General features: G+C 41.8%; 1 protein-coding gene across 5 annotated transcripts in view; it reads right to left on the bottom strand.

Moving 5' to 3' along the window:
- Positions 1-4,748: 4,748 nt before the first annotated feature.
- LOC139248873 (protein Jade-1-like) overlaps positions 4,749-14,251 on the bottom strand; it is a 162,792-nt gene continuing 153,289 nt past the window's right edge. For all 5 annotated transcript variants that reach the window (XM_070872245.1, XM_070872238.1, XM_070872247.1 and 2 more), the window contains one exon: positions 4,749-8,567. In XM_070872245.1, the coding sequence (XP_070728346.1) occupies positions 7,561-8,567 (1,007 nt within the window). In that variant the 3' untranslated portion in view covers positions 4,749-7,560. The remainder of the gene's footprint in view (positions 8,568-14,251) is intronic.

Here is a 14,251-nt window from a genome sequence, read left to right on the forward strand (position 1 = left end):
AATAAATACTATTTACCTAAAGTGTTTTTGTTTTAACACAATTCAGTCTTGTATTACACTTTTACTGCAGTTTTTTTTTATTGCTGTTTGGATTGCGAATTAAAACCACTTGCAAATGAAAGGAATACTTTTTTTTAATAACTTTTGTTTTGAGAGGATTTGTAATGGCTTCAAACTGGTTTTAAATATTTTGCACTCTATATATATATATATATAATATATCCAATTTTTAGTGACTACTTTCTGGACAGGTGACCGATTTCTAGGCCCAAGCCAAAAATGACATTACTATGGCAAAGCGCCTTTGGATTGAGTGATCCTATAATTCTCATCCTGGGGTGAAAGCACCTTGTCTGTTACGACTACTTCCTGGATTGTCCACCGAGACAAAGGCTGCTACTCGCACTGCTTCTTCCACAATGCTCATCCAGAGTGTAATGGAATACTCACTGTTCACCTGGATGATTGAGGCCCACGATAACACACTGAAGCTCAACATTAGCCAAGACAAAGGATTCGTGCTCTTGCCATGACTCAGTATCCACTCCCTCCACCACCTGCCGTATGCACAATCTACAGGATGCATTGCAGCAATTCACCAAGCTTATTTTGATGGCACTTCCCAGCCTCGTACAGTGAGGAGAACACGATCATCACTAAATTGCACACCTAGGACATATATCACTATTGCTGCTGGGTCAAATTTGTCGAAATCCCTATCGAACACCAGCGTGGGAGTACCATCACCACAAGGATTTCAGCAGTTCTAGGCAACTCAGCACTACCACCTTCGGGGCAAATACGGCCGTGGCAAACTTACCCACGTGAACAAATATTTTTTTTAATTAGCCATTCTATGATGCAATTTGTTAGAACAGTGCTCCATCATTTGATTACTTAAAGCCTTTTGCACCAAACATTTTTTTAAAAATTGTTTAATTACATTTTCTTAAACATATTTTTACATTGAAAGTGGCGGCGAATAACTGAGTTGTACAGATGGGGAGATTGTAGGTTCAACCTATGGTCTAACCTCAAAGTAGGTGTATAGGTACTACAATTGACTTTGATGTCTCTGGCCGACGGAGTGAAAAGTTCCCACAGTTTATTCTCCCGAGCTCTATCCAGTGACTCCTGCTTGAAATGCAAATGTTTAGATATTAGGTGAGAACAGGATTGAGCTCAGCTGTGATGTCCCAGTCTAGTAGGCTGCCAACACTCACTCTCCAGCCACTCCTATAAAGAATATCCACTTCATCAAGATACTAGAGGACACCATCGCTAGTCATTCCTACTGGAGTTCTCCCGATCTCCAGCCATAACTTTAGTGGAATATCAGTCGAAATCCCGGAGCAGTATACGATTACATAATTTTTCCAGGGGTTTGGAAGTAGTTGCAACAGGAGATTGGGAGAATCCCTGTGGAAAAGCACCTTAAAAACCAGGACATGGAGGTATTTGATCCTGATAAGAAAAACATTGCAGGAATTAAGTCACCTGAGCTGATCAGTTAATGGTACAAAGAGAAAAAAAAACAGGTGGATGAAAATATTTGGCACAAGATTCCAGCCTCCAACACACACCTGTGAGGGGCCTGGGGGAAGGTTAAACTTAATCTCCGCAAACAGAAAGGGAACCTTGAAAAGTTCATTTATTTGAAAAAAAAACACACGATTGTGTTCATCTACTAGACTGGAAAGGCAACTGCCAGAGAGCAATTCCCCATACGGTTACTTCCTCATACAATCCTCAAAAAAGGTTTTTAAACTCACCGGCTTCAATATTTCCCCTAATTTTAGGAACAGCTTTACTGATGTAATATTTTTATGGGGTGGGGGGTTGTAGCTCAGGATCATTGATACGTAAATAAACCTGACAACTGAGTAAATCTTGTAGTAATTAATGTTTGTTTCAATAGCTCAATGTGTGAGAACATCACCGCAGGTCGGGGCTATAAATAGAGCTGGCACGCCGGGCCCTGGAACATTGTGGGTGAAGGTGCAGCGAATAAGGGTACGGGGCCCAGGGACAACACGGGCCTGCCCACACTGCAATATGTGTGCGCACTAGGTCTGTGCAGCAAAGCAGGTCTCCAGTCGTCCTGGTCCAATCCTTGCCACTGGATAAAGACCTAGCTCTGTCGAGCCCGTGTGGTGGCTGATGTGCAACGGTCACCAAACGTTAAAAAAATCCACGCAGGGGCATCTTCCACCCCCCCTCAACTGGAGTTCAGGACTGGAACATCGGGGAACTCTCGAAGCAAGTCATCCTCGTTCAAGAGATGATGATAGAATGAGCTTAAAACATAATGGGCCAAAATTTGCTGTCAAAAGTAACTGAGGCCAATGGCGCTCGCCATTATTTGTGTAAATGGTGCAGCAACTTCAGGCAAGGGGCAGACGCATGGTTAAATGGCAATATCCAAATGTGGCAGTCCAAGTTGTGCCGCTTCGGTGAAAACGGCATCTCGCTGCCTGCCTCACCACTGAATGTCGAAGTTGCTGTATTTGCACAGCAGATACAAACTAAAGCCGATGCAGAATAACTAGTCATTACAAGCACAAGTACCCCATTAACAATGTAATAATTGTTAATTAGCTGGTGTTCAACGGCCACCACACATTAAAAAAAGCCACGCACGGGCATCTTCCACTCTTTAAGATGTAGTTCAGGTCCTTCATAGAAACACCGATGAACTCATCCTTTTTTGGGAGTCATCCTCGTTTGCGGGATTGCCTGTGATGAATTGTTAATTACTGCCAATCAATCAAATTAGCTACTACAAGCATTGAGCTTCATTCCTTCAGGTTTTAATTGTTGGAGATTTTTTTAAATGTCAAATTTAAAAAAAAAAAAAATGTTTTTACTTTTCCTGTGACTTTTCCCCCCCCCCCCCTTGCTCTTAATCCAATCTTTATTTCCCATTGAATTCACCCACTCTTACACCTCCTTTTCCGTCCTTCCTCGGTTTATTTCACAATCCTTCAATCTGATTGGTGAAGGAGATACACAGCAGCTTTCTAATGCCCCGTTTCCATCGCTGCGACATTATCAGCTCTCACTTTCAGCAACTTGCCACGCAAAAAAATGTTAAAACCTAAATGTGCAGGGGCACGTCTAACTAATGGCAGCTGCTACAGCAAAATCTGGGCCAATAACCAGCCCATCCCAGGGAGAGTGAATTTTCCATGGACCTGTTGACATTATGCAGACTTTAAAACATTACAAATCGGTTTGTAAACGTTCATTTCTGACTTCACTGTACCCTTTCTTAAGAGAAGCCGAACTATTTCCTAACTGTACATTGCTTTTCTAAAAAAAAAAGAAACGTACCTGTTTGCCAGGTCATCGTCATCCTATTTGTGCCACTCTCGAGTTGGGTCCCTAGAAGAATTCTCCAAGCCTGAAAATCAGTGTCAAAGGCCAGTTTTTCCAATCAACCAAGAAACTTCACAGGCGAGTCCAAATCAAATGTTTATATCTCTTCAGCAGTTGGATGCCGAATGTGCCTCAGAGAATTAGGGGGGGGGGGGGGGGAAATTACCACAGGGGCGTAGGTGGTGGCAGATCGACTGCCCATTATACACCCTGCCTAACTTGACTTTCTCTTTCAGTCACTGGAAAGGAATATTGGGTGGGGTGTCTAACGGGATGCTGATCCACTACCATCCCTCATGTGCCCCTGCTACACTTAGAATGTACCTTCCCTCACCCCCATGGTGTCAAGTGGCAGTCCAGCATTCATTTCATTTGCCACTCAATTCTTCTTAAGAGCTCTTTTCCTGATCCTAAAATGCTCCCTTCTGAAGGCATGCACATCTGTATTATTATTTTTATCCTTAAATATATACAATTTTACCATGCAATGAGCACTGCAATCCAAATTAGTGCCTATTTGGAGGTTGTGCACGAACCTCAGCTTGAGATAGTACATCCAGGCTTTCCCACATTGGAAAATCCAAAATCAAGCTTTAGATTTAAATTTCTTAGCAGTTTGATCAGGTTTAGAACATCCTTCATGGACATGTTGCCCCAGTGTCCGTTGAAGTCTTCAGATCTGAACAAATCTGGATTTGAAAGTACTTTTGCATTTATCTATACTTACGGCATACATTTAAATTTCACTCCCCTCAACCTTTACCTCGCAACTCAATCCATTAGAAATTTAACAGTTCTTAAACATGATTAATATTAATATGTCACTTACTGCAAATCAGAAAATTGGGGCCAACTATAATCTTAACTTCATAAAACATGCAGATCTCAAGATTTTTAAATTGTAGTTTAGCTTTACTGGGGGCGGGGAGACATTTATTGCAGTAGATTGGTACATAGTGCGTTATTTATCCAAGGTTACTAGTGGGAAAGTATTCTCTATGCAGAACTGGCATGCCAGTTCGTAAGAGCAGATTCTGCTATAAAGGAAGAATGACATCTAGCAGACTTTTAGTAGCTGATGAAAAAGCATATTTGGATATTGATACAAGATCCCATTTTGTAACCTTGCATAGGCTGGGTTTGTAGAACCATCTAAAAAAAATTACTGACACATTCAACATCACGTGACTCCATGTATTTTTTTTTAATAACACTGGCTTTAAAAAGTAATAGAAATTAGGTTTATTACTGTCATTAAAGTTTAATTAAAATCTCAAATTTATGAAAAATCCCAAATGCATAAAGGAAGACAGTGTTGTAGACTCTTGTTTTTATTATTGTGGCCTATACAGGCCCACAAAAAAGGCCAGTGTCTCTTTCTGTTGGTTCCAGATAAGATTTAATTCTGAGAAACATTTTACAGGTCGATGTACCATTATCATACTAGTGTAAACTCAACAATATCAAACACAAAAAAGGCACAATTCATCTAAATGTTTTCAACATTCACAGAACTTTCTCTCTTAAAAGTAGTTTTATAAATATTTTACAAGAAAAATAAATACAGCAAAGAGCCAGGTAATTTAAAATAGTCATCTCTGTATAAATTTTATTTCTGCTTTTATTTCCATGCTCTTTGTAACTAAATGGACACCAGTTAAACTTTGCTAGGCACATGGTGATAGAATTCCTCTGTACAACACCACACTGCAAAGTCTGTTCAGCAGGTCTGTACGGAACAATCAGAAACAGGATGTGTGAAAATTGTCCCTTTACATCACTTTTGTTTAAAACTATATTTGCATGCCAGTAGCAACTACACAGTAGCTCAACTAGCCTAATGGTAAACTACAGTCTATATAAAATACCAAAAATCATAATTTAAAATCGACCTTGACAAGTAAGCACAATAGGGGGAAAAGTAAAGCTTTAACTGTCAGTCTAAGTTATGGTTCTTTAAACAAACCATTGTACTCAAACTATTAATTCACTGCCTATTTCTACCCAAAAGATTATTTAGTGCAGGTGTAAAACTTAGCAAGACATAAAATTAGTGACTGTTTCCTTCTGTATAACGCAATGTGATGGTACGTCCATGTTAAACAGTAAAGATTCAAATGTTGCAAATATTTCAAACTAGGTTGTATATCCGAGATGCATAATGTCAAACATATAAGCGAAATACCTTCCTTTCTACAATTCTTTAAAAAAAATACATAGCTATTGCACTAAAGATTAGAAAAAGGCCACTTAATAAAATTAAATATACAAGTTCAATATTGATAGTGTCTACTTGAAATATTTTCAACTGCATTACAACACATGAGCAGGAAATAAATTCAGTACAGTGCATGCAACATTTAATGTAATTAGATTTTTGGAGAGGTTTAAAACTTGCTTAAGATCATTTTCAACAAATTTATGAGACTGAAGGCTTGGAATTTTAAACAGGTTTTGTGTAAATTACTAAAAATAGCCATTTAGTATTTTAAAGTGACTGGGTTGACTAGTTTGACATTTATTTGACAATAAGAACATCAGCCAGTCTGCTCCAAGTTTAGGCGGTAGAACCTTTTTTTTTTCTAATCCCCATGCCATCCAAATTTGGCAAAGTTCGTCCCTTGCTGAGAGTAACCCCAGTTAAGCCGCACTAGAATTTATCACAAAAAAGGAATGTCCAGGTTACTTAAATAAAAGTTGTATTACAATGGTGACTCAATATTAAAAGTAATGTTTGTATTTACTGAAAAAAAAAATCCCCTTTTATTGCTGTCGTTGCACCCCTTCGCTGGTCACACATACAAGAGTTTTGACAAAGAACATAATGATGCAGCTGTTTTACTGTCATTTACTCAGAAAATTGTTGCAGCGTCAGTATTATTTGGGGGAGGGAGAAATCAAGCTGGTGAATTGGAAATGCTCTGGCCCCTCATGTTAATACTGATGCATCGCAAGTTCAGAGCATCTTTGATGCTAGAACTCCACAACGGATAGTGCGCCACATCCTCTATTCAACATTTTGGAAAATCTCCAATCTTTTCCCCCAACTGGTGGAATTCTAAGATCCCCCCCCCCAAAAAAAAAACGAGAAAAAAATTCTTGAAACTTTTGCAGTTTTCTCTGCCCCCAAACAGCCCGTTTCTGTGCTGTAAATTTTATGTAAGTAAAACTTGATTCAAACATGTGGAATGGGATAGTAGCATTAAAGGGACCAATCTAACATAAAGGTAATGGATACATGGGACAGAGAAATGATGTTTTTAAAAAGGTATAGCCCTAATAAGTCTTACGAATTATCGCACACTTAAACAAGTGTTTCACTCCAGTTGTTCAGGAAGAAACAGTACAGGAACGACACAGAACATCATCAACATTTCCTGCAGCAATTCCTCGCTCTTGTTAAGGTGCCAGCCATCCCTGTCAACTTACTGTAAAAACTCCTGAATTTATAGACTACAAGGGATTCCTTCCTTCCAGCAGCTGCTGTGTATCTGAACCTCTCACTTTCCATTGCCTAAATTACCGTCTGACTACGTTTACAGATCCGCTAAATATTTTTCAAGTGAAGAACTCTGAAATGTCCACATCTGAAAATATAACACTAGTGAACACTGGGTTTTACCAAATTAACAAACTGTAGGAACTTAGAATTTGCTGCTTTTATTGTACAGTCCTTTTTTTAGCCCAAAATACTGGAGTAAGTCCGGCCAGACCTATCACACAACCTGCTGATTTTTTTTTTGTTATTTTTATTTTTTTTAAATCATGCTTTTAAAAAATAAATCAGTAAAAAATTGCTGAGTGCTAATTACTTAACTACTGGGATGCTTAGCAAATGCAATTATTTTTAAAAACAGTTTTTTTTTAGTGTTTAAGCTTTTCATTTTCAAAACTGGCATCTTCTGGTCTAGTTATTTTCTGTTTCAATATACCTTGCGAAAGGCCTACCTGAAATATTGATTAACTGTACATGGGGCAGATTAATTGACTACAAAACAGTAGCATTTAACTTAAACACAAGTGTTTTAACTGACAAACATTCCATGATGGGAAATGTCCCTGGATACCAAATACTTAGCCTGAAGAAATATCAAATCACAACAAGACATTTAATTAAAATATTGTTGGGATTGGATGTGGATACCAGGCAGAGAGTGCACCCACTGCCCCCTCTCATCTAGATCAAGAGGCCAGAATGCTTCTTCGAATAATATCTGTCCCGTACCTCCTGCTCACCATCGCACGGTTTGAACTTAGCCGTTGTGGCTTGCAATTGTCTGTTGACTCTGTCTCCGAATCACTCATCTCGGCATCAGGACTATAGCCATCGTTCTCACTGTCCGGCAGCAACCTCACCTTTGCCCTCTCTCTGGAAGAGGCCCTTTGCGCGCCCACGTGTTGGTATTGGGTGGATTCTGAGTTCTGCCTGCAGGGCTCCTGCCTCTCCTCGTGCTGCTTCCTTTCTCCCTTCTTTGGGATCTTGAACCCACCCCAGTTTTTCACTGGACTCGTAGGCGTTGTAGGCACTTTGACTGCAGGACGACCGGTAGGAATAGCGGTTTGATTGCAAGCTACCTTTCCCAAGGTACCATTACATTTGGAGTATGCATGGCTGCCATCCCCAGATAACCTCCGAATTCGAACGGAGGGCACTTTACACATTGGAGCACACAAAGCCCGCTTGTGTTCAGGCTGCCGTAGGGTTAATTCTGCGGGCGCGTAGGATTTGTCCCGTTTTGAACAAGCTCTTTCTCTCAATTCTGCTTTACTTGCAGTACTACGTCTACTGCTGTCAGTTTTCTTCCTGTGGTCAGGTGCAGTCAGACCATTATTCCTCTCACGGGTGTTAGCTCGCGACCCGCTACGAACCTTATCGTACGGCGGAAGAATACGCTCGCTGGTATAGTCCTCCTTGTCGCTGTGCAGATTGGCGATGTTTTTGCACTCACTGGATCGGTTTGATTGCTTCAACAAATGCTGATTAGCAGAGTCGGTGTGGCTTTGCATTCTGCCACTCAAGTGTGAGCTCTTTTCACGCCAGACCTTGTCCGAGTAGTGGTCGGGAGGTTGGCCCGTCTCCAGTTCTCTGGTCGACTTCCATTGTAAACCACCTGTTTTGGAAACCGGATGAGATTGTGCCAGCCAACCAAGGAATAAAGTATCTTCTGATGGGAATGCTGAAGGCACACCTACAAACAAAGCACACACACAATTCATACGGTGCCATATTCACACAGGCCTGGATATCATTTTGCACATAGTAAAATAAGCCCCAGATTGTAACTTTCAAGATTCAGCTAAAATATGTACAGAACAAAACATGCAACTAGCAGCTGGGCAAGCAAAAGAAATAAATAATGACATATTCCTGACTGTACCTGTATTATCTGGGAGAGAACAGAAACTATTAGATATTTCACAATCAACTTATTTTTCTTTAAAGTTTCTCCTGAAATCTTACCCATTTTACCAAGTTGTTTGAGTAGCACTTTTATCCAATTTTAAAAACAAATTTAGCTCTCGAATCTAACATTGCTACTGACAATTGATACAGACAGCACTGTGTCTGCTAAAAAAAATGTGCATCTAGAATTGCTGGCAACAGACTTTATTTACTATCAGTAAAAAGAACAATTTAAGTTTGCTTTTCTAAAACCTCTTTTCTCTGTGGTCAGTTAGTCACTGCTCTACAGCACTTTGGGTAAGAGAACATTGCCAACATGAATCAATGCAATGCATTCTTGTTCACCCACCAGGAGGCGTATTTGAGTGCTGCAGAAAGGGACAATTCCAATGGCTACTTTCTCTTCCCTCATGACACTTCCCCTGCCCCGATAGCCGGAAAATGCATTCCCATGGGAGTAGCCCATTAATGAACGACAATGGAGGCTGGGGTTCAGGCTCAGATTCTGTGGGAGACGCAGCAACCAAACATTTTTTTTAAATATCTTTACCTTAAAAAAAAATTAGAGTTGTGATGCTTAATCATAACATTTTGCATGACAGAAGGATGCCACTCGACAGACAAAGTTATCCACTTACTCGCATTCAGTGTCAGCCATTGCTCAGTGGGTAGCACTCTGGCCTCTGAGTCAGAAGGTGGTGGGGTTCAAGCTCCACTCCAGAGACTTGAGCACAAAATCTAAGCTGACACTCCAGTGCAGTACTGAAGGAGTGCTGCACTGTCGGAGGTGCAGTCTTTCGGATAAAGTATCAAATGAAGCCCCACCTGCCCTCTCAGCTGGACATTAAAGATCTCATGATGCTATTTCGGAAAAAAAACAGGGGAGTTCTAGCTGGTGACCTGGCCAATATTTATTGCTCAACCAACATCACTAAAAACAGAGAATCTGGCCATGATCACACTGCTATTTGTGGGACCTTGCTATGCGCAAAATTAGCTGCCAAGTTTCCTACATTGCAAGAGTGATTACACTTCAAAAGTACATAATTGGCTGTAAAGCACTTTGGGGCGCCCCGAGGTCGTGAAAGGGACTATATCCATTCATGGGGTGACTAATTCACGTGGTGTTCACAAGTTATCTGGTCAGCCTTGTATGGCGATACTTCACAACTTGGCCAGCACTCCAGGTATGCTGTCTTCAGTGGATTTTACTCAGTGATGAGAATATGGAACTCTCATTATGTGATTGAGGCGATTAGCATAGATGCATTTAAGGGGAAGCTAGATAAGTACACGAGGGTAAAAGGAATGAAGGATATGTTGATAGGGTGAGATGAAGTTAGATGAGAGGAGGCTTGTGTGGAGCATAAACATCGGCATAGACCTGCTGGATCGAACGGCCTGTTTCTGTGTTGTTTAGTTCTATGCAAGTCTTCTTTCTTTCATTCCCTATTCAAATATTTATCCACTTCCTTTAAAGCAATTATGGATTCTGCTTCCAGTATTATTTCCTACAGAGAAAGACTTGCATTTCTATAGCCCCTTTAATGACCTCAGGACGTTTCAAAGTGCTTTACAGCCAATGAATTACTTTGTTTGAAGTGTAGTCACTGTTGTAATGTGGGAAACACAGCAGCCAAATTACGCACAGCAAAACTCTCACAAACAGCAATGTGAATGACCAGATGATCTGTTTTAGATGCTGATTGAGGAATAAATATTGGTGAGGACACCAGGGATAACTCCCCTGATTTTCTTCGAAATAATGTTATGGGATCTTTTACGTTCACCTGAGAGAGCAGACGGTTTAACGTCACATCTGAAACAACCTTTTGTGTGGATAAAAAAATTCTCCTAATCTCTCTATTCTTTTGGTGGCGATCTTAAATTCATACTCTCTAGTTACTCGTTCACTGAGCAGCAGAAATAGTTTTTCCCTATTAACCTCATCAAAACCCTTCAGAATTTTGAGCACTGAAATTACACTCTGCAAATATTAATTATTATTTTAACATGCAAGTTAATCTGTTTAAAGTAGCTGGGTAAATCAAGGAATTTCATATGAATGCATTAAACATTCAGAGTAAAATCACTGAATAATGTCAAGACAGAAATTTTTCATTCAAAATTTGAAAATGCAACATTTAGAATTCAGGAGAAAAACATCTTTATCTGCAAACATATACTCGTCCTGGAGGAACATTGCCACATCCTGAGCCTGATCAATTCCTGACTCACGACTTCTTACGCTCACTGATGCCAATCCATTTGGTTTTACGTCATACCAAGTCCCTGCCTAAGCTGCAACAAAGATGGTGCGGCACTCCATCAATATCCCACCTCAACCTTGACCGCGATTCTTCTGGGCTCTTCTCCCCATTCCAACATTTCACACTCCACCATCAGTCCTGTAAGATACTCCACTCCATCTTTTGCACCCTCTTTCCCATCAGCTATCTTTCTCAGGAAATCTCCTTCCTCATTGGCCTCGGCCTTTGCACCGCATGATACTTCGTCCTTGGGACTTTAAACTTCACTTGAATTCACCCTCCCCTGCCTCCAATGACATTTGTGCCTTGCTCACCACTCTCAACCTCACTCAAACATCTGCTCCCCTACCCATACTCACAGACATCCCCTCGATCTTGAAATTACACTTAGCTTCAAAACGACCTTGATCTCTATGACTGATGAGGCTTTCACTGACCATGTCCTTTTGTCCTTATCTCTTACATTACCCGCCTGTCCCTAGCCCCATAGTATGCTATCCAGGGGAAAAATAAAACTATCCACAAATTCTCTCTAGCTGTCTTTCTAAATCTGACCTACTGCCACCTCCCAAAATCTGGTCTTCTACCAGTAATAACATTGGTGACACCATCAATCTTCCCTCCAACTATCCCGCCTCCACCTTCAATGTCCTTGTCTCCCTCAGATTCCATCCTAACATTCCCCAGAATGACAGCCACCACTGCAATCTCAAATATGCTCAAGCACATGTAGCCTGGCTATCTACTGTCAGGTCTGACTGGACCACCTGAAGTTGGAATGCAAATCGTTTTCCAAAACATTTATGACTCCAAGAAGTAGAAGAAACATTTCCAAACTACTTTCTCCATCACAAGCACCTGTTTGCACTTTGGACTCAGATGTGAGGAACTCAATCTTTTGTGTGTCTAAAGCCAAGGCCATATACTGGTCAAAGTCACAAAAAACATCTTGTGATCTTTACAGTGGACCAATCACAATCTTTGCCACCTTCAACACCATTGGCTACTCCAACCTCTCTCTTTTGCAGTCCACCTCCATGGCATACCTCTTTCTGGCTTCCACTCTTAACTTACTCAATGGCAGGCACTGCCAATGCCTTCTCTGCTTAAATGGTTTCCATCTGCTAACCCTAGGGTTCATCCTTGGTCCTTTGCTTTTCACTATCTGTATCCATCCTTTGCCAACACTATTTGGAAGTAATGGGGTCAGCTTCCAGATATTCGCCAATGGTACCCTGCTCCTCCTCTGTTCCCCAATCCAAAGGTTGCTGGCACACTCTCAAATTGTCTGTTTGATACCAAGACCTGGATCAGCTAAAACTTCCTCAAGTAGAATGAGGCCCTCTTCTTTAGCTCCCATTAGTTTCTCCGTGCGTCTGGACTCCATTTTATCAACCTCCCTGGCTACTTGCTCAAGCTTAGTCAAGAGGTGTGGGTTCAGCTTTTCCCCTTGCATTTTCTATATCAAAACTGCTTTCTTCCACCTCCCCAGTATTGCCCTATCTCTCCCTTTCTCCTGTCAAAACTCTGGTCCATGTCTTCATTGCCTCAAGACTTGACTTCTCGAATGTTCTCAGAGCTGGCCTCTCCATCTCAACTCACCACAAGCTTCAATTCATCCAAAATACATGGTTACCACACCACCATCCTCTCCAGGCTCCACTGGCTCCCACTTGCCCAATTAAATCGATTTCAAAACTCATGCCCTTGTTTTCAAATCTTTCCACAGTCTCTCCCTACCTTGTGTTAGTGATGTCCTCCTGCCTTACATCCCCACGCACCCCCTCTGCTCCCCCAACACTGGCCTTCTCCTCACCCCTCCACTGCACCATCAGTAGATACTTGTTAAAAACTAGCCAGTTTTTCCACAATGCCATCACCCTCACTGCTTTCAAAACCCTTTTCAACTGTGGCTTTTAATTCCCCTTTTATTGCCTCTCAGTTTTATGAATGCTCTATACCCACTGTTAACTTCATCTCTTTGTTGTAAAGTGCTCTGGAATGTCTTGCTGCATGTGAGGAGCAGAGATAATTGTTGTGGTGACCCGCTTTAAATCACCAGAAAAGACAACACCAAACCAATTTTATTTCAGAAAAAGGAATGAGGTATGTTTCTGATCTGTTGCATATTCAACAAAGTTTTAAATGAAATGTTTTCACATTAAAGCTGTGATCTCAATATTGTTCAGCATTTAGCACAGTAAACCTAAAAAGATCTTAGTCACCTACTGCATTAGTGCGAATAGAGTGGGTTCATTCACAGTACACACATAGGGCCCAAGTTTCCACAAGAAAAAAAACGGGCGCCCCTCCGAGCCTAAAACGGCGCCTAAAAAAATCCTCAGTAGTCTCCACCGACTTACAGGTCCTGTGGCACTCGGCGCAGCCGGCACGAGCTGTGGGGGGGGCGGAGCCAGGTCCCTGCGCTGAAAACAGTGCCAGGACCTCTGCACATGCACACAACAGTCGGCACGCAAGTGCAGTAGCTCCAGGCGCCGAACTGTGTGGGAGGGGCCCGAAGCACGCAGTCCCTAGCCCTGGCCCAATGGCCTCACTGGGGCTGTGTGAATGAGGCTCCTCCCACGGCCAGCTCCTGCTCTCCCCCCCCCCCCCCCGACCAGACCCGACACTCGCTCCCCCCCCACCCCAACCCGACACCCGCTCTCCCCCCCCCCCGACCCGAGGGCCGCTCCCCCCTCCCCGACACCCGCTCCCCCGATCTCTCTCTCTCTCTCTCTCTCTCTCTCTCTCTCTCTCTCCCCCTCCCCCTCCCTCCCTCTCTCCCCTCTCTCTCTCTCTCCCTCCCTCCCTCGCTCAGCAGCACGAACAGCTGCAGAATTCTGCCTGAAGCACTTTCACACAGGTAGGAAGATGGTTTATTTAATCTTTTCTTGGCTTATAAATGTTTATTCAGGTTGGATTTATTTGTATAATATTTGTAGAAGTATAAATAAGGATTTATTGTCAAATTTAATGAGTTCCCTTCCCCCCCACCTCATTCTGGACGCCTAATTTGTAACCTGCGCCTGATTTTTTAATGTGTAGAACAGATTTTTTCAGTTCTACAAAAATCTTCACTGGCGCCATTCTACTTTAGTTTGGAGTACATTTTCACTGTGGAAACTTTCAAATCAGGCGTCAGTGGCCGGACACGCCCCCTTTTGAAGAAAAAATTCTGTTCTAAACTAGAACTGTTCTA

The sequence above is a fragment of the Pristiophorus japonicus genome, chromosome 2 (genome assembly GCF_044704955.1).
Source record: "Pristiophorus japonicus isolate sPriJap1 chromosome 2, sPriJap1.hap1, whole genome shotgun sequence".
In the NCBI taxonomy this organism is placed as follows: domain Eukaryota; kingdom Metazoa; phylum Chordata; class Chondrichthyes; family Pristiophoridae; genus Pristiophorus; species Pristiophorus japonicus.